Genomic DNA, 26,532 nt, shown 5'->3' on the forward strand with positions numbered 1-26,532 from the left:
AATTAGATATCCATTCCTTGATGTAGAAAACGTGCCTCTTCCATGGCTGTGAAGACATAGCTACTAAAACTGAGGTCTAACCTTTGCATTTCACTGCATCTTCTCTGAAAACCACCATGTCCACATATCTTGTGGAGGATGTGCTTTATCACGGTCTCATTTAAGTCGTTTCTGGACTGACAGCTTCTGAGCTTCCACTGGGTTTGCACGACATGTTAGAATTCTGCAAATACTGATGCACGCTGCTCTGAGATAATGATAAAGCAGCATCAGCCCCTAACATCATCTCTGCATTCCTTCCTGAATTACCCAGTGTGTGATGTGGAAATGCACATTTCAGTTTCTCATCTTTCCCTGGAGGCTGGTCTATTTGTCATACTAATTAAGATTTAAAAACTACAGGTATACTGGTATGGTTTGAAACCCAGATCCATCTAATGGTGATGGAGCAAAAGTTAAAATCTTTGAAAGCAGAGAGCTGACTTATTAGTGCTCTGCTATATTAAGTCCCTTTTGCTTCAATTTCTAGCATAATCTCCTTCAGGGTAAAATTCTGCATATTTTTGCATATTTCACTAATGGTACTGAACTCTTTTCCATTAGGAATGCAGTGAAAAATAGTGATAACTTATGTAGTTCTTTTATTAAATATTATATTGTCAAAGATTATGAATGGATCTATAAATTAGGAGATTTGCCATCTTGTGTATTTGCATGTTCACCTGTTAGTAACATGTTAGGCTGTCTAATCTGCATTTCTCCTGTAACTGGGGTCATGTTCATTCCAATGAAGATTTTTATTGCTAAGAAAGCAAAGTCTGTTTTCCTACTTGAATTCACTGCTTAATTACTGCCATATAAAAAACCTCCATGTTTAGGTATGTATTGCACAATGATTTTATGCAATGAATAATACATCTCCTTAGTCGAAGAGTTGCAGTCTACACGAAAGTAGTCAAATAGGAATCTCTTTCTTTCTTTTCATGCATCAATAGCTTAGTGAGAGTATGTGATCAAAGATATAATTTGCTTTCTCCTGTATATGTAAATGTGCATATGTACACAGGGACTGTGAGTGTAGGGGTATTGTGTGTGGAGTGTATATAAAGGTGTGAATGTAGACAGGTTGTGAGTATATGGAGAGGTTGTGTATGTAAACAGAGAGTGTGAGTACACCTAAGGTGTGTGCAGGGTATATGGGTGTATTACAAGTATGTGTGCTTGTCTGTAGGATTATGAGTGTGGGTTTAATGTGTGTCAGGGATAGGGTTGTGAGTGTATAAAGGGACTGAGTGTTTATAGGTGTGTGTGTGTGTGAGTAGTTAGGGTAGGTGAGTATAGGTAAGGAGCAGTTATGTGTGTGTGTAGATAGAATGAATGTGTTTGTAAGTATTGGACAGAATGTAAAAGATTGACAGTGTAGTTGTGCATGTGTGTGTGTGTGTGATTGTAGAGAGTATATTCAGGTGTTTGTGTGAGAGAGTGCAGGGTTTGTGAAAGTGTAGGAGTATGTGTATGTGTATTGTTTTGTGCAAGTATAGGCACATGTACCTTTGCATGGTAACAGCCCTAAGGGTAGATTTTTTATGGACTGGATGGCATAGAAATGAACATGGTGATGACTGTTCTAATGTGCTTCTGTTTTCTTCAGACATGTAAGGCTAGTTCAATAGTACTGAATGAAATGGACAACCAAGAAGGCACTATTCCATTTGGCTTTTTTGTGTTTTTTTTTTCTTAAGATATATTTCATTTATTTGAAAGACAGAGTGAGAGTGAAAGTGAGAGAGAGAGAGAGGAAGAGAGAGAGAGAGAATCTTCCATCTGTTGGTTTTTCTTCCTAAATTGTCACAGCAACCAGAGGTAAGCCAATCCAAAGCCAGGAGCCAGGAACTTCCTCTGGGCCTTCCAAGAGGGTGCCAGAGCCCAAGGATTTGGGCCATCTTCAGCTGCTTTACCAGGAGGATTAGCAGGGATCTGGATTGGAAGTGGAGTAGCTGGGACTCAAACCGGCACCCATATGGGATGCCAGGGCCTTAACCCACTGTGCCACAGCACCAGCCCCAAGAAATTTTTTTTTTTACATTTCTTTTTTAAATTTTTAAAAGGCTTAAAAGAATAAATGATAAAGATGGCAACGGCTAAAATATTAGCAAGTGGCACATATAGAAAAGTTTTCTGATCTTGTTCCAATGTTTTACCATTAAACTAACTGATGTAATTCTCACAATCCTACCAATATGATTGATGTCATTTTGTAGATCAAGGAATTTGTCACAGAGCAGTTTAAAAGCTTATTTCAAGGTCACCCACCTGATAAGTAGCAGAAGCATTATCAAAATCAATTAGTCTTACTCTAACAATAAATTATCATGATATCTGCTCTGGAAATGCCCAAGTTTCTTGCAGTCCCTGGAATTAGCATATTTAAGATTAAAATAATCTTTTGAGTCTATATATGTATCTACAAGTAGATATTTTTTATGAACACAACATTATAATTTGAATTCTGAAAACAGTAGTCCTTACCCACTCTGAACTTAATCAAGACACAAGTATTAATTTTTCGATGTAACATTTATATTTTCATATTTCCTTCTATATTCGATCGCGGTGACCCATGCTAACAAAATTCAACTGTGTCAGCATTTTTAGTATTGAATCTCATGTTTATCATTTTTATTTTTAAGCTGCCCTCATAATAGCACTGATTTGGTTGTAATAGACTATAAAAATGTCTTTATTACAACACATCACACTCTGGGACCAAAATGTCTACCTGCAGAATCGTTTGAGTCTAGGAACATGCTTGCCATATCGTCCTAAATGTCAAGCCCACAGTCGTTTGGTAATGGGGGAGGAAGCAGTCAGTCATTCTTGCTATAACTTCCATAGTGGGAGCCCAGGGTAAGTGTTGGTGGCACCTAAGGACACTACCAGCAAGAAGGCAACAAGAGGCCAGAGGAGAGAGGGCAGGAGCAGTGCATGGGCCACTTGGCCAAGATCCTCCCTGCCTCAGTGCTCACAGAGGGTCAGACTGAGAGTGACTGCTGTTAAGAGAAATGAATCAGAGTTCCCCTGGCTGCCAGACCACACGTGGGCACTACAGCTCAAAAACACTGCCCTGTATTTTCTCCTTGATGTGTTCTGAGGTTTCACTGGAACTCCCACACCAGATCATTCGGAAAGCAATACAACCTGGCAACCACCCCACCTGCCTTTATCACACAGCTTTTAGATTGAGCTCTGGGCACCAAGAGGTTTGACCTGAAGCTTTGCCCCTGCTGCAGAAATTAACAGAAAAATAATTGTAATCTTAACGAAAGTTTCAAGGATAATGCTAAAAATCATTAAATACTTTTTTTTGAGACTCTCTCAATGATGTCTTCAAGGAGAAATTAAAATTAAGTATACACTTCAAAATGAACCACACAAATAGAGGAATATGATGTGTGTTTTCATCTGAATGAAATGTCAAGAGGTTTCATATGTCAAAGAATTTTTTTCTTAATATTTTGCTGTGCCTATTCCTTTCTGTCTGAGAAAAGTGGGTAGAATTTTTGTATATTTAATTTTTTTGACAGAATAGTTCTGAACATTAGACAAGCTTTTCTTTTTTTTTTTGAAGCATACAAACTTCATGCATTTCTTATAAACAAATTTAGAAACACCATGATTCCTCTCCCTCTACTCTCCCAAGTTTATCAACACCTAGACAGAGGTGAATATTTGGGTTGATTTGTCCAAAGACTTTTATAGCTGAAGATGTTATTCAACACATAGTTAGACAAATAGCATTTAATAGGAAGAGTTCCTAGATTAAATATTGGCTGAAAAAATTGGGGGACAGCTAGTTTTTGTATCTCATAAAAATGGTAATGCAACAATTAGCAGGGTCATATTATAAAGCACAGGCTTTACTCAAGCTTAATGGATCTAAGGATAAGCATTTATCAGCAAGGAAGGATTTAGCATAAATGACATGTAAATGAATTGATGACTGATCATAAATTAATTTTAGTGCTGAAGATGTAATAGAGACACAGCAAGATGCCACTTTATCATGGTATTTTACTGCTTGGTAACGTTTGAGCAACAACTTAATGTCTTATGTGCAGTTCTTTCTTAACAGTTTGAATAAATTTGGGATTTTTTTCTGTTCTTTTAGCAATTTTAAACCTAAGAAATTTGGAAACACTAAACATGTAAACATAAATAAATTTAACTATGTGACAAATTCATTTTTCATTAAATGCTTAAATATGTATTGATTATGTTTGGAGCAATAACTTGTCCAATGGAAATGGATTGCTTATAATTTGTAAAGCCTCTAGCTGAGCTATTTTTACCTGGTGTTCATTTTTAATTTTCATGTTTGTATTTACATTTTTTAAAGAAAGCCAGTTATCAAAATTTAATTCATGAATCCATCTTTTTCCTTTTCATCTAATCATTGTCTTCTACTCTTTTTTGTTGGGGAGGGAGGTAATTGTACACCAAAATCTTCAATTTATTCTTGGTGTTTAAACGGGAAAAATGGTAGCCACTGAATGGTGAATCAGTAAATGTTACATAAATTACAGCAATTTTATGGGAGGAGTCTTAGTATATGTTATATGCTTTATGTTTTTTAAAAAATATTCCCCAGTAATGTACCTGTTCTATATCTCTTAGGCAAACTAAGGGAAGTGAGGTATGGAAGCTATAGCACAGAGGGGCAGGAAGACAAAGGGAAACAGAGAGAAAATGTATTTTCCCCTGTTTTTTGTTCCTTGCTGTCCATCTTGAAGACATGAATACCTGCACTAGAAGGAGGAGGCCCTTTCCTCTCCTTAGCTTGGGGTCTTGGGTTTCCTACTGCCCTGGGTGGCCAAGTATCTCTGACACATGTCTCTTCAACTCAGAAGCCATCTCTTTAGTCTCTTTGCTCTTTTGGGAATATTACATATAATGCATTATATATATATATATATATATGTATATATAAAATATATATAAAATAGTGTTTCCTATGTAGCTGATGTCCTTTCTGCATTGAACGATCCTCACTTGAAGCACTGTCTGCCATGTTGCTTTCTCTTCCCAGAATAGAGAAACAAAGCATCAGGAAATCCTCATGAATAAATGGATTTCTATAGTCCTGGCAAGATTGGTTCAAAATGAAGAGAAAGATCAAAGACATAAAGGCAGGGAAGTAATGAATTTGTTTAAGGTATAGCGAATGTGTGTGTGGAAATCCTCAAATGAAGGATGCACTGTCGCACAGAGTGTATTTTTGGGGAAAGTTAGGCTAATTCTCTGTTAGGTGGTCCCAAAGGATGGCATTTCTTTAGGGAAGAAATCACACCCAAAATATTAATTGCCACCTAATGTAAATTTATTGTCTTAACTTGAATAAGACATAGCTAAATATAATTATCCAAATGTATCAAAGCATAGTCAAGATACATAATCAGGTATATTTTATTATATAAACGATATTTCATTATATAGTAAAATTATATACTAGTATATTATTTATTATTGTTTTCTTCTCCATTTTGGATGCTTTTGTCACTGCTTCTATCATTGTCCAAGGAATCAATGAGTTGACTAACATTATATTCTTTGTTTAATAATTTTCTTGGAGTTTTTATGAGGATAGTCTTCCTGTAACTAAAATAAGTTCCTTTCTAGGAAGTTATACATCAAATAGAATCACACATAGAGTTTACAGTGAATAAGGAAAATATTTCAGACACTTAATCCAAGATGTACTTTATTGGTTTGATTTCTACTGTATAGTGTATTTGTATAAGAAATATGAAACTGAATGAAAGTTTATCTCCTATTATACAAAATTCTGTGTGTTGAAGAGGAAATATATAAATGCAAGGAAGTGTAATGCAAGGGAAGAAAAACTAATGTGCTATTGCATTTACAGTGTTTAGGAGGAAAAGGAGGGACAGAGATTGATTTTTCCCAAGATGAAATTAAAGGTAGGGTAGAATTAAGATAATAAAGAAGATTGTATTTCTTTTAGAATTTAGTGATTGGAGGTTTCTACTGAAGTTGGTAGCAATACAAGTATATCCAAGGAGTGTGAGGTGATGTGTAGGTGAGATCAGGAGATTGCACTAGCTGTAGGTGGAACTGCAGCTGCAAAGGTAGACTGGGCTGGATGCTTAAGGGTCCCAAATACCTAACTGGGGGTTTGGGCATTGTATTGGCAAACTAGGGAAGGCCTTAAACAGTGGAACAAACGTGCATGATACATGCTTCTGAATGATAATTCAGAAAACAAAGGGGAAGACAGAAGGATAGAGAAGGAAGTCAGATAGGAGTTTAGGAGTGAATTGGATGCTAAGAATAGAGAGATGCTTGTTTGGAGAGTTAAGAGCAGACATTTAGAAAAGCAGAAAAGAGCTCATGGAAAGGATTAAAGCTGAGCTTGTCAGTGTTTCCAAACTATCCCCAGTTCTAGAGTTTCATATTCTTTTATGACCACTCACTGAATCACGTTGATTTTTTTCTTATCTACCAGAGCTTTATATTGCAAGGCCTACTGCATCATTTCTTCTTTCATTTGGGGCTGTTGGTCCTTGACTTGTGATTATTAACTCAGAAACGATTCTCTCGGAGGAGGCTCAGTTGCTGGTGTTATCTCAGCTTCCTTGCAGTGGTCTGTGTCAAGGGAATTTATTTGGAGAGTAAAAAGTGTATCTTTGTACTTCTAGCAAGTAGAATCAGAATTCTATCTTTTTCTGCTACACTTAACACCCTTTTAACTTCTCGGATCATTCTAACCCCTTCAGTTTCTGTTTTCTCTGCCTTGAAAGTGCATGGAGCCATGTTATTGTATCTTGGTCCCTTGTCTAAAATTAGAAAGACTGCATCATGGCAACAGGCCTAACTATACTGTTGTCTTAAATATTGAAGAAAATAGAAAAAAATCCATAACATTTGACTTACATGTCTTTCATGTAAATACATATTTGCTTTACTTAGAAATCTTAAATTAGCTTTTTATAAATGTTTCTGCCTTTCTAAAAAAATGAGCCAACTTAAGTATTATTATTTTTATTATTTTTATTTCGTAGTTAAGTACATAGTATGTTCTTTTCTAAGCAAAAATATAATCTTGCAAATGACTTGCTAGAAAATTAAGAATAAAAATTATTTCTCCTATCTTTACAATTTGTAGCAATTTACATGTAAAGCTGTCATTGCTTTCCTCTATTATGTTGCACTTTGTGGAAAAAATATCGATGCTGGCAATGTTCTTTATAAAGTTTTTTTTTAACATAAAAATGCACTTCTTAAAATAATTAAAAAGAATGATCATTGAGATAAATACAGCTTTTATAAAAATGTAATTCTTGTGTTGTAAGTATGTTTGATTTTGTTGATTTATTTACTTGCAAATTTTTGTTGTTACTTTATGAGCAACTTCATTTTAAAATCTTGAAATATTCTAGCCCTTCTATAATATACGCATATCTACAGTATATGAGTATATGGGTTTTCATGGAGATTATTACTGAAATCTGAGTTCAAGCAAAATATACTGTTTCTTCATGTAAGTCCTAAATTGATTTAAATGCATATAATTTCTTTCAATAAAGGTGTTCTTTGAATTATAGGAAATGAAAGTATATAATCACAGTTCTCCTGGAAGGTGATCTTGTGGTATAATTTGAACAATGTGAAAATCATACCATATGAAACAGGTTTTGTTCTTGGGCTAAAAACAGATAACAGGTTTTATTTTAGCTTCATTCTTCTGCACTAGCCATGTTTAAAACAAGGAGGTCATGATGATACTTCAGGGAAGAAGCGAGGAGTTAAGGCAGCCTACTTGCTCCTGAGTATAGTGTGTACAAGCAGATGAGATATCCAATATGAAAAACTCACTAGACAACTACATTTGTTTTTAGGTTCAATGGTAAATGGATGGGGCTCTGCATCTGATGAGGATCGTAACTTTTCTAGTCATAGATCTAGTGTAGGTAGCTCCTCAGATGGCTCCATCTTTGCCAGCGGCAGTTTTGCACAAGCACTGGTGGCAGCAGCAGATAAAGCTGGTTTTAGGCTGGATGGAACCAGCCTTACAAAAACAGGTTGGTAGACTCCCAAGTGAACACTCTTTGCATGACAGAATCTTGTCCTTTGGGCACTCACCCCCCTTTTTTTTCTCTTGTTCTTTCTCCTCAGTGAGTCTAACCACAGGGCTTTCTTTAATGTGCATGGCCATGGTTTGGATGCTCTAGTATCAGAACTCCCCTCTGCTGCTAGTTTTGCAGAGCCAAGAACAGGCTCCTGTTCACCACCTAATCTCCCATATTGCCTTTTTCCTTCAGAGCTCTGCTGATTAATTGGAATATGCTTCCTTTTTATATTACAACAAAGCCGCAACTAAGATTGCCATTAAATTTTCAATAACTCACACTTTTCAAAATCCTCACACAATCAATAATGTGCACAGTGATTAAAATTGTTCAGCTTTTATCTCCAGTGCCTTCCTTTGCCCCATCTCTTTCTGCAAATGCATTTTCTGGGAAGGCTTTCTCAGCATGAGGTGCTTGGGTCTAAGACTGTCGCTCTGTCAGTTCAAATGGCTGATGGTCTTATTAATTGTTTGGCTAAGATTTTAATACAATAATTTATTATTTGTTTTAAAGGATGCTAATTAAAGATACACCTACTGCATTTGCGAGTTGAATAAAATGATGACTAGATGTGTATTACTCTTTAAAGTAATTTAATTTTGCTGTCTGAGAGTAATAAGTAACAATATAGAAGACTAATTATGTAATTTTTCATGTGCTGCTAAGTAATTTGTAATCATTTATTGGGCTGAAACAGAATAACTTTGGCATGATACATGCTCTTATATTTGTATGGATACTTATTAACTGCACATTTAGGAAGGTTCTAAAATGAACTGAGCTACCATACAAAACAAGCTAATGAAACATTAAGTACATTTTTGAAGTCTTAATAGTGTTCAAGTAGTAAAGAAAAGAAAAATGATTTTGACCCTTCACTAAACTCCCAGGTCATAAAAATGAGTCTGGGAAATGTTATTTGGATCATACCATCAATATTTCTTTTTAGCATGCATTAGGTATCTTCAAATGAGAAACATTTTCCAAGCACAAGCATTGCAAAGGTTTATTTTTCATATAGCATCCAAACTAAAATATGTTGTAGTATACTGTTATTTGAATTTTCTTGCTTTAAAAGGCATAAGTCAGAAATTTTATATTGCCTGAATGCTTTTTTTGTAGCACTAGCTGTAAGAGGAGCAGTAAGAAAGTGCAAGGAAACTAATAAACTCCTAAGTGTGTTTGTTGCATGTATGCTGATAGCTAATAAAGCATTAAGCAATATCATGTCACATTGACTTAAGAAAATATAACTACATATAATTGTGTGTGAAATGAAAACATGCATAAGAGAAAAATACAGGAACATAAACCAGACATCTCTCTCACCGTAATAAACACAGTATTAAAATCATAATCTGATTAAAATTTGTTAGCTAACCTTTTCCCAGAATAAATTTCCCTGCACATTTACACTCAACCACAAGACAAGTACATAGCACATTTTTTCATGAGAATTTGGAATTTTCTTGGGTACGATAATTTTCATCAGAAAACACCTATTGCACTTTGAATATACAAGGTGATTTTATACTGCTATAATGTTATTGAGTTTCTGCTAAAAACTAAAGGTAGAATTCATCATATAGTGCATAGGTGATAAGGTCAATTTAATAGATGTTTCTGAGCAGACTTTTCTTGTAAAATTTCAAATGTAATTACTACTGGGCATTTTTCAGAGAAAATTTGCCAAATTCCAAGGTGAAAGTTGATTAAACAAATAGCACAGTACACAATTCACTTCAGAAGTAGCTTAATTTTAACAAGTGAAAACTTCATGAATGTGCAAAAGTCTATGAAAACATCACTAGCACTGTCCATATTAAAGAAAGCCATAATTAAGCAAGATTGAGTTTTTGGTTGCTGGTTGGTTTTATGTGGATTTGTCTGAAACTTCTTGATAAATGGGTGGTTGCTACCTTATCAAAACTGGACAAAATATCTGCAACAGAGTGTATTTTTTATAGAAATGCACCAATATTTGATATCTTCAAGTGGCATCTGCAGATAGGCTTATAGGTTAGTCCTAGAAAGAGCAGAGGCATCAGGCAGCAGAATCAGTGTATTGTAATGACATTCTCTGTACCCCATCCCCCTTGTTTTCTTTCTAGGAAAAGCTTTTCCCTCCTCTCAAAGACCTCGACCCACCAGCCCATTTTCTACTGACAGTAATACCAGTGCAGCCGTGAGTCAAAATCAGAGGCCTAGGCCCACTAAAAAACACAAGGGAGGGCGAATGGACCAACAACCAGCAATGCCTCATCGAAGGGAAGGAGCGACAGATGGTAGGTTCACTTCCTTTCCTAGTGTTTCCTCACTGATGAGATGTGTACCCTGTGGCCGTTAACTTCCATTAGAGTAGCGATGGCAGACTAGGCACTGTCTCCTTGTACAACATGGCAGACACCTGGCAATGCGGTCTTGCTTAACTAAAACACCCTCACACTGGGGTTCAGGATCCCAACATATGGATTTGGAGTGTACACAAACATCTAGTCCATAACCAAGGGGAAGCAAACTTCTCTTAAAAAACCAAATGGTTTTTGGCTTTGGGGGCACATGATCTCTGGCCCAACTATTCAGTCCTTCCACTGTTACAGGAGTATGACTAAAAAATTAAATGAATGGGTATGAGTGAGTCCTATAACACTCTACTGACAAAACAGGTAGTGGCTGGATTTGGTCTATGAGCCATAGTTGGCTGAACTTATACATAGCATCCAATCTTTGAATGTTTGGTCAAACACTACTAGTTTCAGGAAATACAATATTGCTAGAAAAGGACTATATTCAGTAATGAGTATTTTATACACAGCATGATCCATTTCTCATATTTTCAACTTAATTCTTCTTTTTATTGTTGTTAATGTTTATTTAAAAATCAGAGTTACAGAGCAAGAGCGAGAGCAAGAGATCTTCCATCTACTAGTTCACTCCCCAAATGGCTGCAATAGTCGGGCCTGGGTCAGACGAAAGCCAGGAGATTCATCCAGGCAGGGATCCAAGCACTCAGGCCATCTTCTGCTGTTTTCCCAGGCACATTAGCAGGGAGTTGGATTGGAAGTGGAGTATCAGGGACTTGAAGCAACACCCTTATGGGATGCAAGCTGTTACGGGTGGTGGCTTAACCTGCTGTACCACTACATGGCCCCAATTCTTGTATCTTTTAAAATATGAATACAACTATTTACACTGAAATTTTAAAGATGTTACCTAATGTACTTAAAATAGTATAATTTCAGACCCAAAAGTGAGTTTATTCCCCCCATCTCCACAATTTCCTCTACAGGCACACAAATTTATCCAGAAGTAGTTCTACAAAATACTAACCTAACTGCACATTAGAACTTTCTGAAGATTTGGATTTAATTGTTTAATTTTGAAGCTTCCATAGTGAATCTAATGTCCATTTGGTTTGCGGAATCCATGACCTGATACTTAGCACTCTTCAGGCTTATTATAGGACAGAATGAGGCTCAGTTTGAAAAGATAAAAGTATTTGTGCTTCAGTGGTTTACAGAGAGAGAGAGAAAGAGAGAGAGAGAGAGACTTTGGCATTTTTATTTTGCTTTCTTTTGTCATCTGATAATGCTAGGAAAACTTAAAAAAACAAACAACCTTGTTTTAAAAGCTTTCAGGCTTATGTTTTCCTGCTTTATTTCATTGGGAAGTGTTTTTCCATGGAATATGAAGGTTAGGCTACAACTGAGATTTTGATTCCTTGTAAATAGGTCTCACCTGGTGAGCAAAAATTTACACTTAAAACAGTTTGTAGTCGCGACCTTACTCTTTAGCTTAAAAGGACTGCTATTCTAGCTATAAATCTGAAAGTCAATCGTTTTATATGTTTCCTGCTCTGAATATTGTTGAATGAGAAAACAACTTAGGTATATATTTTTCTACATTTTTTCAGAAATATTTCAACACCATATGTAGAATATGTGGAGATATAAAATGTAAATCAACAAAATAGATCACTCTCTTCCTAAAATACTATTATTTCAGGTTTTTTTAGAATGTCTGCTTAAAGCAGGTTGCCTCCTACTTTATGGTATAAATATTATATTTCATATCTGCTTTTAACCTAGAAACCAAATTGCATCTTTTAAAAAATCAAACAGCTTCCTAAAATCTCAAACTTCCTCAAATTCTAAAAAGGGCTTATGTATCGTTAGCAATTATGTTTTGGAAATAGTGAGATTTTGAAGGAAATTTTGGCTCATATATCTTCCCAAGTGTTTGATCCAAAGGCATTTTATTTATGATACAAGCTTTTGAGTGGAACTGTGCAGATTATCCTTAAAAATATTGTGATTTTACAACAAATGCATATGCCACAGCATTCATGTGATATGAATCCATCAGTCAGGAATAATTTTGTAACATTTTACAGGAAGCATTTGCATTATAGATTTTACAATAGTGTTTTATGAGTATATTAATTAGGGTAATTATTGCTAACTGCTCTACCAAAGAACCTTTAACCTTTGCTTGGCATGGGGCAATTTTCTCTTTCATTGACACAATCATCTATAAAGATCAGATGGTTCCTCTCTAAACAGTAATGTAAGGCCATAGGCCTCTTCAGTATTCAGAGGCTATCATTTTGAAGGTCAGAAACTTTCATGATTTCTGAGCTAAGGGAAGCAGAAGCTGGGTGGCCACTGGGCAGTTCTAGTGGCAATGGCACATGTCGTTTCTCATGTGATTGCCAAGAATTCTGTCACATGTTGTCAAACTATCTTCCCTGTGTCCAGTAAGAAGAAATGCATCTCAAATGCTATGCAAGACGTCACACAAAACACAGGCATGATCTTCTCCCTTGAGTAGTCTCTCCTAAGTAGGCATTGATGAATACAGATCTTTGTCATTTGCATAGTAAGTCATATCCTACTCTTTGGAGCAGATACACTGACCAGTGCTTAACAACAGAAGGCACATCTCTACCCCCATCAACCTGCTTTCCCTAGATTAATTCAGAAAAAGTGCTATGTTTGCAGCACTGCCACATATTAGTTTTATCTTTGAGCAAGTTTTATATATATATATATATATATATATATATATATGTGTGTGTGTGTGTGTGTGTGTGTGTGTTTATATATATTATATATTATATATATATAATTCACTCATTACTCATGTAAATATTTATTAAGTGTATACCATCTGGTAGGCATCATGGACCAAACAAATGAAATCCCTTGCCCTCCAGGAGCTAACAGTTTAATGGGAGAAGATCAGTAAAGACCAGCGTAAACTCATGAGTGAAGGATGCTCAGTCCCATGGGGATAAATGAAAGGGAAGGACTTTCAGAAGACAGGGCTAAGGAGAGGGTACTTCTACATAGGATTCTCAGGGATGGCCCTCATAAGAAGGTGACATTTAAGTGAGGATTGGTAAAATATAGTGAAAGAACAATGGTGATATTTGAGAAAAAGTCTATCAAGGAAATGAGAACAAAAAGTGAAAACCTAGGGCCTAACAGAAGAAAAGGAAGGGGAGCAGTGTGTGGGGAGCCAAGAGAGCAACAAAATAGAATACAAAGGCAAACATGCACCAACGTTTGGAGAACCTGATAATGATGTTGTCTCATGCAGTACTTTAGTGTGTATACTTGGATTATGTGCATGTGCTTTAAACAAATCAGTCTTGCTGTGGTGTTGTGATATACAAAATGGGGCAAAGCTGTAAGCATACAGATCACATAGGAGATTATAGAGGCAACATAGGAACTAGATGATGGTCACTCGTACCAAGATAGAGTCGGTGGAAGTGATGAGAGAGATGGGATTCTGGGGAGAGAGCTAACGGGATTTGTGGATGAAATTAATACAGGTTGCAAAGCAAGGATGTTAAGATTATGCTGAGGGTTTGGACAGCTTGAAGAATAAAATTGTTGTTAACTGAGAAGAAACTACAGAGAAAATATATTTCAGAGATTGTCATTGAGAACTTAGTTCCAATGTGTGAAATTTGGAAAGTTTGCTAAATATGTAATCGAAGTGTTCGGTGTAGATTTGGTTATCTAAGTCTAGCGTTCATAGGAAGAGAAAGGCAGTCTGGAGATACTTGCATTTAATTTCATCATGCTTCCATTTTCTTACTTAATAATGAGTACAATAATGACACCTGTGCCATTGTGTGCCTGACAGTGGCTAATCCTGAGTAGGCCAGTAAAAGATTCTTTAGTGAATTGATTTTTGTTGAAATGAATCCACATGGAAATGAATAGTAAATTAAATTTAAGTTAATGTATTTGATTGTATACTTTATTTTTCCAACAACCATTTTTAATTCTATCTTTTTCAATTTTTTAATTCATGGTGCATGCAATATCTTTTCTTCTTAGAAGATACAAAATCCAAGGCTATTATTTAATTATTAAGCTATATAATTTTGGATTAAATTAAACAGTAATCAGAATTTTAGCTGGCATAAGCAGATGGCATTTTGGCCATTTTAAAAATTAATCTGCCCTAATGGAGAATAAAAATCAATCACAGTATCTGTTATTTTGGAAACAAACATAATAATTTCTTCTCACTGGCAGTCCAAGTTCAATAATTCACATGAAATAGTTCATTTGAATTTATAATAATACATAGTGAGAGAAGTCAGTATTGAATAGAAAGGAAACACTAAGATCATTTTATTGCCCAATAAACAGATTTCCTCAATATCGGGTTAGTGCACTGTTCTAGTAGAAATATTCTGAATGCAACTTTGTTGTCCCAGAGACCTTGCTGCCTTCAATACTTAGTAGAATGAGGACATCCAGAACTGGAATGCTGCTCCAGAGAGCTCCCAGAGCAGATGCTGGAGAGCATCATTGCCAGTTTCATTGTGAATAATATCATTTTGTTCTTCCATAAGAACAGAAAGCTTGTTAAGAAAGTCTTTAACAGGTTCATCTTAGCCTTTCTTTAATGAAGCTACCTTTTTTATACACAAATCTTATTGCTTTCCCTTTTTAAATTCCACAAACAAAATGTTCTTATAAATAAGAGTGCATTTACAAAATGTCCTGGCATGGTAATAATTGCATATGTTATGTATAATATCCTCTACTACAGAATATATTATAAATGGGGTTAGTTTTTATGAATAATAGAATAACCAAAACTGAAGGTGAGCAAAGATGTGGAAGAAAATTTCAAAATCTTCAACAGTGTAATTTCAGAACTAGTCTAATACTTAGGGGAGAAAGAGACAACTATGGTCTCACAACAGAAGACACTCAAAATAGAAAGGTAAGGATTTGAAGAGCTAGTTAAAAAGAACATGAGAAATTAGCTGATACTTAAACTTTTAATTTTTTTCAAATCTGGTATTTAACTTGAAAAGCTTTTATAAAATTATCTGTTCCACTAAATCTCAAATTTCCATGATACATTATCTACTCTAGTACCATAAAGCATATTCAATCTGTACTCTGAACATTGGTTATTATTAAAATTACTACATTGAAAGATTATAATATATTAGTTGTAACTCATTAGCTAACTCATGAAATGAACAGCCAGAATTAACTGTCAAGCAGAATGTTAATTACATTTAATAAATGCTGGCTTAATCCTTTGCCTGTTACTAAATGTGCCACCTGCATGGGTAAAGGCAGTCGTACATTGCATATGATATGGCCTATAGTTCTTAATTTCCCCAGGGTGTTAGTGCCCACGGAGTTGGGCAGGAAAGCTTTGGTTCTCCCTAGGGCCTTTTAGCACAGTTGCTAGAGTTTTTAGTGATCTTGTGTCATAGTGTTTCTACTTGGGTGGGTGGGAGTGAACATAGACTGCAAATGGAGAAACCAGAAAGTGCCCTTTAACCTTAAATGTGAGCCTCAATGTGCAATTGAAAACACTGTCCACATTTAGCAGTTGGATAAAACCAGTCAGTTTTATCTCAAAGATGCTGTGACCAAAAGGCAACAGAGAGGTTGATAATATGCATTCTTGATATCAATAGTTGATTTTTACTTTTCTAAACTTTCTTTTGCATGGCTGATAACCTGTATGATGAGGGCAAAGATTTTCTTCGACTTGAACTAAAACCTGTATTTTTTCATTAAATTCTAGTCCATTCTAAATATTATTCAAAATTTTTAGATCTTCCACCACCACCAGACCCCCCACCAGGTCAGGGTTTAAGGCAGCAAATAGGCCCGAGCCAGCATGCTGGTAACGTGGAAAACTCAACAGAGGGAAAAGGAAGCTCACTAGAGAGACAACATGCAGCCAACTTAGAAGACACAAGGAGCTCCTTGGAGTGTCCAGCTAGAGCCTCCCTAGACTGGCAGCGACAAACCCAGGAGTGGATAAGCTCTACAGAACGCCAAGAAGATATACGGAAAGGCCCACACAAACAAGGTGTCGGAACAGGTGTGTTCTGCACGGTCCCCAGGAAGTATGGACTGTTACCAATTTCTTTCCCTCTACCAGGTATTTTAGAAATGGCAGTTATTTAAGGGCATCTGAAATACAATTGCCTTATGTCAGTAACCAAGGTGGGAATTCACCAGCAGAGCTAACCAGCACATGCCTAAAGGTGAATTCCAATAAAACCTTCCTCGGGTTAGCCTCTTCATGGGGTCTTTGAGCTTCAGAGACTTCCAGGCCTCATCAACAGTGCCCAGGAGACAATTTGATTCTTTTGCTTTTTAATATTAGACCAAGTATTTTTAAAACTACTACGTGGTCCCCACAGCGGCTCTGTAGGCTAATCCTCCACCTGCGGTGCTGGCACACTGGGTTCTAGTCCCGGTCAGGGCACCGGATTCTGTCCTGGTTGCCCCTCTTCCAGGCCAGCTCTCTGCTGTGGCCCAGGAGTGCAGTGGAGGATGGCCCAAGTGCTTGGGCCCTGCACCCACATGGGAGACCAGGAGAAGCACCTGGCTCCTGCCTTCAGATCAGCGCAGCGCGCCGGCCGCGGTAGCCATTGGAGGGTGAACCAACGGCAAAGGAAGACCTTTCTCTCTGTCTCTCTCTCTCACTGTCCACTCTGCCTGTCAAAAAAAACCTACTACGTGTCACCTTTTGTGTCAGTCTAATCTTGGTCTCCAAGTAATTTGTTCATTTTGGCTGAAGTAATGAGTTGTTTGCAAGGAGAACTCAATGCAGTCGTATGGGTGAATTAACTGAAATTATAGAGTTTCAACTAAATGCCAAATCACAGAATGCTCAAGCTAGGTTAAAATGGACCTGCGCTTTCTCCAATTGAATAAACACAGTTGATTGTTAACACTGAGATGGGAAAGCTCCGATTTATAAATCAAGCTTCCTGAAAGTGTTACAAAATAAGTTACATGGTTATTGGTTGAAAAAAAAAATGTTTTGGAGGGATGGGCACCATGTGAGACAGATGTAGACATCCACTTTCTGGAAGATCTCTTCTCACTTTAGATTTCTTTGAGTGTTCACACACACACATATACAACTTTTGAAATGTTTTCTTTATTCATGTACTCATTGGGACCCAATCTTTTCTAGCTATGTTTTTCCCTCATGCATTTTCCACAGTTAGGTTATGGAATTCAAGTTTATTTGTGCAATTGCCAAAGGATGGTAATTTCAGTATCCAAATTTAGTGATCTAGTAAGGGGGGCAAGGATTTTCTTCAACTTGAACTAGACCCTGTATTTTTCATTAAAATTTAGTCCATTCTAAACATTATTGAAATTTTTTAGATCTTCCACCATCACCCGAATCCCGACCAGGTCAGGGATTAAGGCAGCAATTAAGGCTTTTAGAGAAAAGCCCCTGTGATCCTTATCATTAAAGACAAACTAAGGAGAGAAATAGTAAGTTTAGCCTACGTTTTATTGATCATCTAATCACTTAAGCATAGCCCATACTTGAAAAGAAAAAAGCAGAGTAATGAGGTTGATTGAATGGGAGACAAAAGAATAAAGACAATTTTTTCTTATTTCAAAGCATAAAATTAGTATTCTTTTTATGTATTGTCTCTACAAAAATCTCAATGCATAATATTAAATAATAACAATTATTATAAAAATGTGTAGGTTTTTTCTTTTAACCCAATGTGGAGAATCTTATATTTGTGTCCCAAGAGAAAACAGAAATACAAGAAGCTTACTTTATAGCTCTTCATCTAAATAGAGAAAATTTCATCATCATGTAAATTAAAACAAAAAACTATGTTCCTTCATACTTAATGGGAAAATTAAATTGGAGCCTTGTTGAACTCCAGAAAGTATTCTGATATACTTTTACTAAGCAAACTATGGTTCATTATATGCAGTGCTGTTTTATAATGAATTTAAATTTTGCAAATAATATATAACAATGTACACTTATCCCAAGATCTCTTTTCATTTAATCCTGCTTCAGTTCCTATTGTAGGAAATGTTGTTTGCACATGGAAATTCCTTTAATATCCGGGACTGATTACAACTTATGATTTTCATTTTACTAAAGCAAGAAATGGTAAAATAGTCTCTGAGATCCACATTTTTGTGTTTTCAGTGTGTGTTTCCTGCCACGGGCAGTACGGCTTACCCGTTGGTGTTTCTTTTCTCTTTCAGAGGAGGCTTTGGTGCCCTACAGTAAGCCCACCTTCCCATCTCCAGGCGGCCACAGTTCATCAGGAACAGCTTCTTCTAAAGGATCCACTGGACCTAGGAAAACCGAGGTGATGAGGGGAGGCCACCAGCGTAATGCCAGCGACCTTCTGGACATGGGCTATATGGGTTCAAATAGTCAAGGACAGTTTACAGGTGAATTATGTAAGTGCTTTCAGCCCTTTAAGAGGCCATTGTGATTCAGAAAGAATATTTTATTAATAATAGTGCCCTATTAAATGAAATCAAAATAAATTAAAAGCTTCCTTTATTAAAAAAAATTCCTAATTTTGAACAAGTTTTGGCATTACTTAGACCTTTGCTATCCACAGCTGTTAGTTAAATAAATATTTTTGGTATTTTAATTGTTTTTCTGCTTGTTTTTTAAAGTTATTTTTTAAAAGGTTGAGTTATTTTATTTGAAAGTCAGAGTTACAGAGAAATCTTCCATCCTCTGGTTCACTCCCCAAATGGCAGCAACAGGCCGAGCTGAGCCTGTCTGAAGCCAGGTTCCAGGAGCTTCTTCCAGGTCTCCCATGTGGGTGCTGAGGTCTAGGCACCTGGGCCATCTTCTGCTGCTTTTTCAGGCGCATTAGCAGGGAGCTGGATTGGAAGTGGAGCAGCCAAAACTTGAACCAGTGCCCATATTTTGTTTTTAAAATAAGAGTAACTGACAAGCAGAGTGACAAAGAGAGCAGAAAAACAAAAATCTCCCATCCACTAATTCACTTTCCCAAAAGATTGCAGCAGCTGGACTGGTCCAGGCCAAAGTCAGCAGCCCAGAACTCCATCTGGATCTCCCACTTGGGTGGCAAGGCCCAAGCACTTGTGCCATCTTCCACTTCTTTCCTAGGTGCATTTTCAGGGAGCTGGATCAGGAGAAGGATAGCTGGGACTTGCACCGGCACTCTGATATGGGATGCTGGAGTTGCAAGTGGCACTATACCCAGCCCCTCCAAATTTGTTTCATACTGTAAAAAAAATGACCTTAAATCAGTTAATCTGTTAAATCACAGTTAACTGTAATTGACAGCAGTTAAAAATAATCTGCTTTGTGGTTTTCTTTGTCTTTTTTTACTCCTTATGCCACAAAAAAGACTGTGTGTGAAGGAATTTCTCTCCTGTTAGCTGGGTTAGATAATGCTGGCTGTAACAATCATGCTAGATGGTTTTCATCTGGGCTTTAGGGTACAGTGATGCAAAGGAACGATGATGTTGGCAAAGTCTCATCAAGTACAATTAGCACTGCCTGAAAACCGATTCTGGCTGTTCGTTTCATGAGTTAGCTAATGAATTACAACTAATATAATCTTGTAATTCTAGTTTTAATAAGTCATAATAAGTAATAACCAGTGCTCAGGTCGAATATGCTTTATAATCCTGGAGTAGATGATGTATCAAGGAAATTTGAGAGGCCACTGCTGTGGCATAGCAGGAAAAGCTGGTATTCTGCAGGTCCGGTATCCCATGTGGGTGCCAGTTCAAGTCCCAGTTGCTCCAGTTCTGATCCAGCTCTCTGCTATGGCCTGGGAAAGCAGTAAAAGATGGCCCAAGTCCTTGGGCCCCTGCACCCTGGTGGGAGACCTGAAAGAAGCTCCTGGCTCTGGATCTGCACAGCTCTGGCCATTGTGGCCAACTGGGGAGTGTACCAGCTGAGGGAAGGCCTCTCTCTCTGTCTCTGCCTCTCTAACTCTGCCTTTCAAATAAATGAATGAATCTCTAAAAAAAAGAAAAAAGAAAAATTTGAGATGCAGCATAATAGATCATTTTTAGAATTAAATATTGGATGTGAAAACATTGAAGGGTAAAGCATCAGCTAATTTCTTTCAATATCTGAAAAATATGTTGGCCTTTTGGTCATTTAAAAAACCATCTTAAGATTTCACTATGACATCTTTCTTGCTGCTCATTTTTTTTTCCTTCTGGGAATCAACATTGAAAAATTGATATTTGATTTTACTTAATTGGTAGCATCTTGATTATAATGTACTATGTATTTATAGTTTTGAATAAAAATTGGAATGTTGGTAGCTATTCTATTTTATAAATATAAAAAACTAGATAGCAGCCGGCACCGTGGCTCAGTAGGCTAATCCTCCGCCTTGCGGCGCCGGCACACCGGGTTCTAGTCCCGGTTGGGGCACCGATCCTGTCCCGGTTGCCCCTCTTCCAGGCCAGCTCTCTGCTGTGGCCAGGGAGTGCAGTGGAGGATGGCCCAAGTGCTTGGGCCCTGCACCCCATGGGAGACCAGGAGAAGCACCTGGCTCCTGCCATTGGATCAGCACGGTGCGCCGGGCGCAGCGCGCCTACCGTGGCGGCCATTGGAGGGTGAACCAATGGCAAAAGGAAGACCATTCTCTCTGTCTCCCTCTACTGTCCACTCTGCCTGTCAAAAATTAAAAAACAAACAAACAAACAAAAAAAACTAGATAGCAATGATAGGACTATCACAGTATGTCAAATTAAGGTCATAGTGGTTAAAACACTATTTTAGAATGCTCATATACCAAATGGTTATAATTGGCTTAAATCCCCAGCTGCAACTTCTAACTCCAGCTGTCTACTAATGCAGACCCTGGGAGGTAGAGGTGATGAGTCGAGTAATTGGACACTCTAGATGGCCAGGTCAAGGCCAAAGTGAACCAGAGAGTGAACAGAATATGGAAGCTCCCTTTTCTCTCCCCACTCCACTTCTCAGATAAATAAATCATTGAAGTCCTTTGTCTTAATTTCATCAGGAAATTTACCAATTGCTCTATTCAAAGGAAGAAGCTGAATATTTGCTTTTGCCTCTTTGAATTCATCTTAAGAAATACCATTGAGAAAACAGTTATAGGTTCTAATATTCTCAACCACTCAACTGATTCTATGACCTGAGAAAGCAAAGTTCCTCTGGAATCTATATTCTCATGTTACAAATCAGAATTCCTATTACGTGCACATCACAGATCATTTGAGGGATTGTGAGAGACAATGAAAGGAGAAATACTTCCATGTACGGAGTCATGACACGGCAGGTAAAGCCGCTGCCTGCAACATTGTCATCCCTGGGTTGCAAGTCCCTCTGCTTCACTTCCGATCCTGCTCCCTGCTAATGCACCTGCGAAAGCTGCAGAAGATAGTCCAAGTGCTTGGGCCCCTGCACCCACGGGGGCGCCCAGAAGAATCTCTTGGCTCCTGACTTAGTCCATTTGGGGAATGAACTAGCAGATGGAATATCGATCTGGATCTGATTTATCACTATAGTAGGCAGTCGATAATCTGATTAGTATAGATTTGTTTATAATTTTTAATAAGGATATATTTATTTATTGGAAAGGCAGAGTGACAGACACTGAGAAGCTTCCATCTGCTGATTCACTTCCCAATTTGCCCACAGGTTGGTATCAGTTATAGGGACACAAGTATTTCAACCATTGCCTGCTACCTCCCAGGTACAATAGTGGGAAGCTGGATTAGTAGTAGTGAGGACTGGAAGCAGGCATTCCGACACAGGATGTGTGTATCCCAAACAGCAGCTTACCCTACTGTGCCACAATTGCCACCTCATACATTTTTTTAGGATTTTCTTATTTATTTGAAAAGCAGAGAGAGAGAAAGAGGTCTTTCAACTACTGGTTCACTTCCCAAATAGCCACAATGGCTGGAGCTGAGCCGATTCGAAGCCAGAAGCTTCTTCCAGGTCTCCCACATGGATGCAGGAACCCAAGGACTTGGGCCATCCTCCACTGCTTTCCCAGGCTGTAGCAGAGAGCTGGATTGGAAGTGGAGCAGCCAGGACTCAAACCAGCGCCCAAATGGGATACTACAGGCATGCAGGCGGTGGCTTTACCTGCTACTCCACTGTGCCACCCACCCTACCCCACCCCTGCCTTGTAATTTTTGACTTGTAGCTCCTTGGATTTTTCTTTATCTTATATTTTGAAATATGGACTCTCAAAGAGCACAAAATAGCTCTTTCTGGAGGTTAAAGAACCTAATTCTATAGTGTTTTTTTTTTTCTTACCCTGTTCAGTTCCTTCAAGGAAAATTACTTAAATTTACAAACTCATAAAATCTGTTTCATGAACTTCTCTTCATTTATCACCTACATGCTTTGTTCAGGAAAAATGGAGTATTTTATTTCAATGTAAACTTGATTTCTGATTTTTTTTTTTATCTCTTTTTAGAGTAACTGAGAGGAGACATACGAAGCTGCTCTGAAGGACCATCAGGTCCGAACTCATGGAAGTGATGACACTAAACAGTGCAATGAACAATTTCTTTATTTATGTACTATTGAAAGAACTGCAAATGCAATGTAAAGACACACAGCCACACATATCCCACAGATATTTTACTTGTGTTCTTCTCTTAAGTACACCACCCACCTTAAACTCTTTCTTGTCAGGAGTATATAAAAAAGAAAGAAAACTCGCCCTCCAGGAACAAAAGGATTTCCCTCTGTATATAATTTTTTTTTGTGCATTGCTATGCAAGCTCACTCTTTTTAGCTCGGTTCATATTATTGTCTGTTCTTCTTGGTCTGTTGTACTATATGTGAATTAATAGGCTGTGGTGCCATATATTAACTTTTAATTGTGTAACTTTTATGTTTAAATTTTGCACTGCAATTTTATTTGGTGATAAGCACAAATCTCTACTCCTCATGACATGAAGAAAAAGACTGAATGTGAAGGGAGTTTCTGTACTGTAAGCTGGGTTGGATAATGCTGGCTGTAACCAATCATGTTCGATGGTTTTCATTTGGGGTATAGAATAGGAAGATGCAAAGGAACTATGGTGTTGGCAAAGTCTTCTTGGAACATTACAGACTGAAAGGTGGCTTTTACTATTGACAAAAGCAGGGGTCAAAAGAAGGAAGTTGAAGTCTTTAGACTGAATATGCATTAAAAGACACAGGTAGTAAAGATGTACTAAACTTGCTAAAATAAAATAATTAAAGTTTTATTCAGAATCAGCTTTACTGGTCATTGTGATTGACCCATCTGAGAATTGCAACAAGCAAAAGGAAATTATGGTATTTCACAAGAGCTGTATTTAAATACAGTTTTTGAAAATGCTAATGCTGAATTACCATAGTTACTCTCTCCAACTCATTAAGTCAGAAGATAAATTGAAGTTCCCCAAGGAAACAAGCAAAATGAACTCTAGAATATCTAGCAAATAGTTGAACCATTAGGACATACTCGAGCTGCTTCCAAGTGTAAACTCTATTGGAATATCGTGTTTCATCATTCTAATACATGTACAGTATACACTAGAGGATAGAGCTGCATCACTTAAATTCTTGACTTTCTTAAAAAAATTGCCATCTATCTGCAATTCTGTTTCATTCGATTAAGAAGTCAAGTTGATGCCACCAAATATTTAGCCAAATTGTAAGTGCTTAAAAAGCAGTGCTCAGAGTATGTTCAGTTCTCAGTAAGTAGATTTATTGAAATATTTTATGGTACATTCTCAGAAATTGGCTACCAACTAAAATACAGCTGACCCATTTTTTGAATGAGTAAATTGGAAAGAAAAATTAAAAAGGAGAAAAATGCATGTTTATACACTTTTTAAATAAAACCAAACCTTGTAAGTGGACATTAATGACAGCGTCCTGCCTCATTTGTTTTCACGACTTTGAAAACAAGAAGTTCCTGCACATCAGTCATGTATGCTCAAAATAAATGTGACTTTGAGAATGTTAGCTACTGTACATGTATAGTCAACTAGTCATGTAGAAGAGAACCTCCCTGAGATTTCCACTTGTGACATTTTCCCGTGTGCTACCCACACAATCTAAATTCAGTTTCCGTCTTTCTCCTGTTTTTCTTATGATATGTTTAGTAGTTGGTATTTGGAAAAATATTCAAGGTCAAATTCTAAAGTAGGTGACCCCTTTCGAAAGACAACTCACACTACCTGCGTTATTGGTTCGTCACCAATTTATGCCATGTTGTTGTAGCGAAAGATTACATAACTAAGTGATTCCACCTTTTTACCTGAGACTGCATCAGCACAGGCAAGCATGCAATGCCATGCTCATTAAGGGCCCCAACAACTTCTTGGTGCCATGTAGTTCATTTCTTCAATGAAGGGAAAATACATTCTGTGACACACTTATTAAACCCTTTATCAACTTTTCTACCATTAGTGCCTGAAGTTCAATGCAGTTTGATTTCTCTGGGACAGTGACTGGTAGGGGAGAGAGAGTTGCAAAGTTTCTGGAAAGCATGAAAATATACTTAGTCACACCTCTGGGAGGTGAGGGAGTCCTTTTTTTTTTTTTTTTTAATTTATGCAGTTCCGTGCTTTACCTCTTTCTATTTGAAAGCAAATTCTTAAGATCTTTTATTCATTTGTGTTTCTACTTTATATACCTCTGGAACCCTATTCAGCCTAAACCTTTAGTTCATTACACACTTGGCACATAGCCTTTGACCCTGACATCTGTAGATGATTCATCAACAAAATTTTCAAAAATGAAATTTGCATATGCAGATGACTTTTGGAATAACGAGGGGCATAGCATCATACTTCCTGATTGTTGGCAGTACTAACAGTTAACCCTTACAGTTAGATTGGATCAGTGCAGACCTTATCATTACTTGGAATGTTCTTTAAGAATAATCCTGTTAAATTAGCTGTTAATACCTTGGGCAGTGAAATCATATACTTCAAAGGATCATCTTCACAGATAGAGTGTGAGATAATGCTCCAACCAAACTAATTCAGGATCACTATCAGAAAGCAAAAGCCTTTGTTGACTTGTTATATGTAAAAAGCTACTCATGGATAGAAGTCAGAATCTCAACAGAACACAAACACATATGAAAGCCATTTTTATGATTAAATGAATGTGACTACAAATTCTCAGAGCTCACTCTTCTGCAGATCTAAACAGAGAACATGAACCTTCAGAAGGAGATCTGGGTGGGAGAGAATGTAAAGCTATCTTGTACTGCCAGGCAACATGACTTCATTCACAACAGGCAAAATCTCTTTTGGGAAAATAACTGAATCAGTGTCCAAACTCAGGTATGCCAGTGTATGCAGGTGGAGTCGCCCGACTGCTCCTCCCAATCTTTTCCATACCATGTTATAAATATAGTGGGAGAGTTCAGGGGCATAGAAACAATGGATTCATTCACAGAATGAATGAAGAACATTGGAAAATAGAGACCAACATGTAAGGTATCACACAACCAAAAAGAGAAGTCAAATAATTGCAAGTTTTCTTGCTTTGACTGACAAAACAGATTTAATGGTGTTCTATGTCATAGTTCAATGCTCTGGGTATTTAAGTATATTCTCAATGGGATTTAATAGTTTGTATGTGCTTTGGTGGAAAACCTTTCAAATTCTCTTCAATAAATTTGTGTGATTTTCCACTGACAATATGGTGATGACAATACCAATATGCTCTAAATTGTGGATTATCTCCACTGGAAAGTGATTGTGTGTCAGTATTAAAGATATGCAGAACCATAACATTCACTAATTTGTTCATCTGCTTCTGTACATTGTGTTTATAGAATTTCATGACAAGAATTGGTGTAAAGCAACATGTGTTTCCACATTATCTTTGAGGTGAAGTTACTTTTATTTTGCTTCTCTATAATGTGTACTTCAGATGAAACACCGTATTTCTTTTTAAATGACTTTCGATTTACTAATTATTTTAACCTCATAATTTCAAAAGCATTTATTGTGATTTTAAAGTGTTCAAAATAAGGGATTTTTGTGGCCGTGGGTAGACTTTTTATACTTTGTTTTATAGATGGATTTTTTTTTTAACTGTAGTTAAAGTCACCAAA

General features: G+C 37.0%; 1 protein-coding gene across 1 annotated transcript in view; it reads left to right on the forward strand.

The window, feature by feature from the left end:
• ROBO2 (roundabout guidance receptor 2) overlaps nt 1-24,309 on the forward strand; it is a 622,866-nt gene extending 598,557 nt beyond the window's left edge. The window contains exons 26-29 of the mRNA XM_062175939.1: nt 10,259-10,432; nt 16,257-16,529; nt 18,692-18,892; nt 22,897-24,309. Of these exons, the coding sequence (XP_062031923.1) occupies nt 10,259-10,432; nt 16,257-16,529; nt 18,692-18,892; nt 22,897-22,898 (650 nt within the window). The 3' untranslated portion in view covers nt 22,899-24,309. The remainder of the gene's footprint in view (nt 1-10,258; nt 10,433-16,256; nt 16,530-18,691; nt 18,893-22,896) is intronic.
• Nucleotides 24,310-26,532: the final 2,223 nt, after the last annotated feature.

The sequence above is a fragment of the Lepus europaeus genome, chromosome 2, assembly GCF_033115175.1.
Source record: "Lepus europaeus isolate LE1 chromosome 2, mLepTim1.pri, whole genome shotgun sequence".
Taxonomy (NCBI): Eukaryota; Metazoa; Chordata; class Mammalia; order Lagomorpha; family Leporidae; genus Lepus; species Lepus europaeus.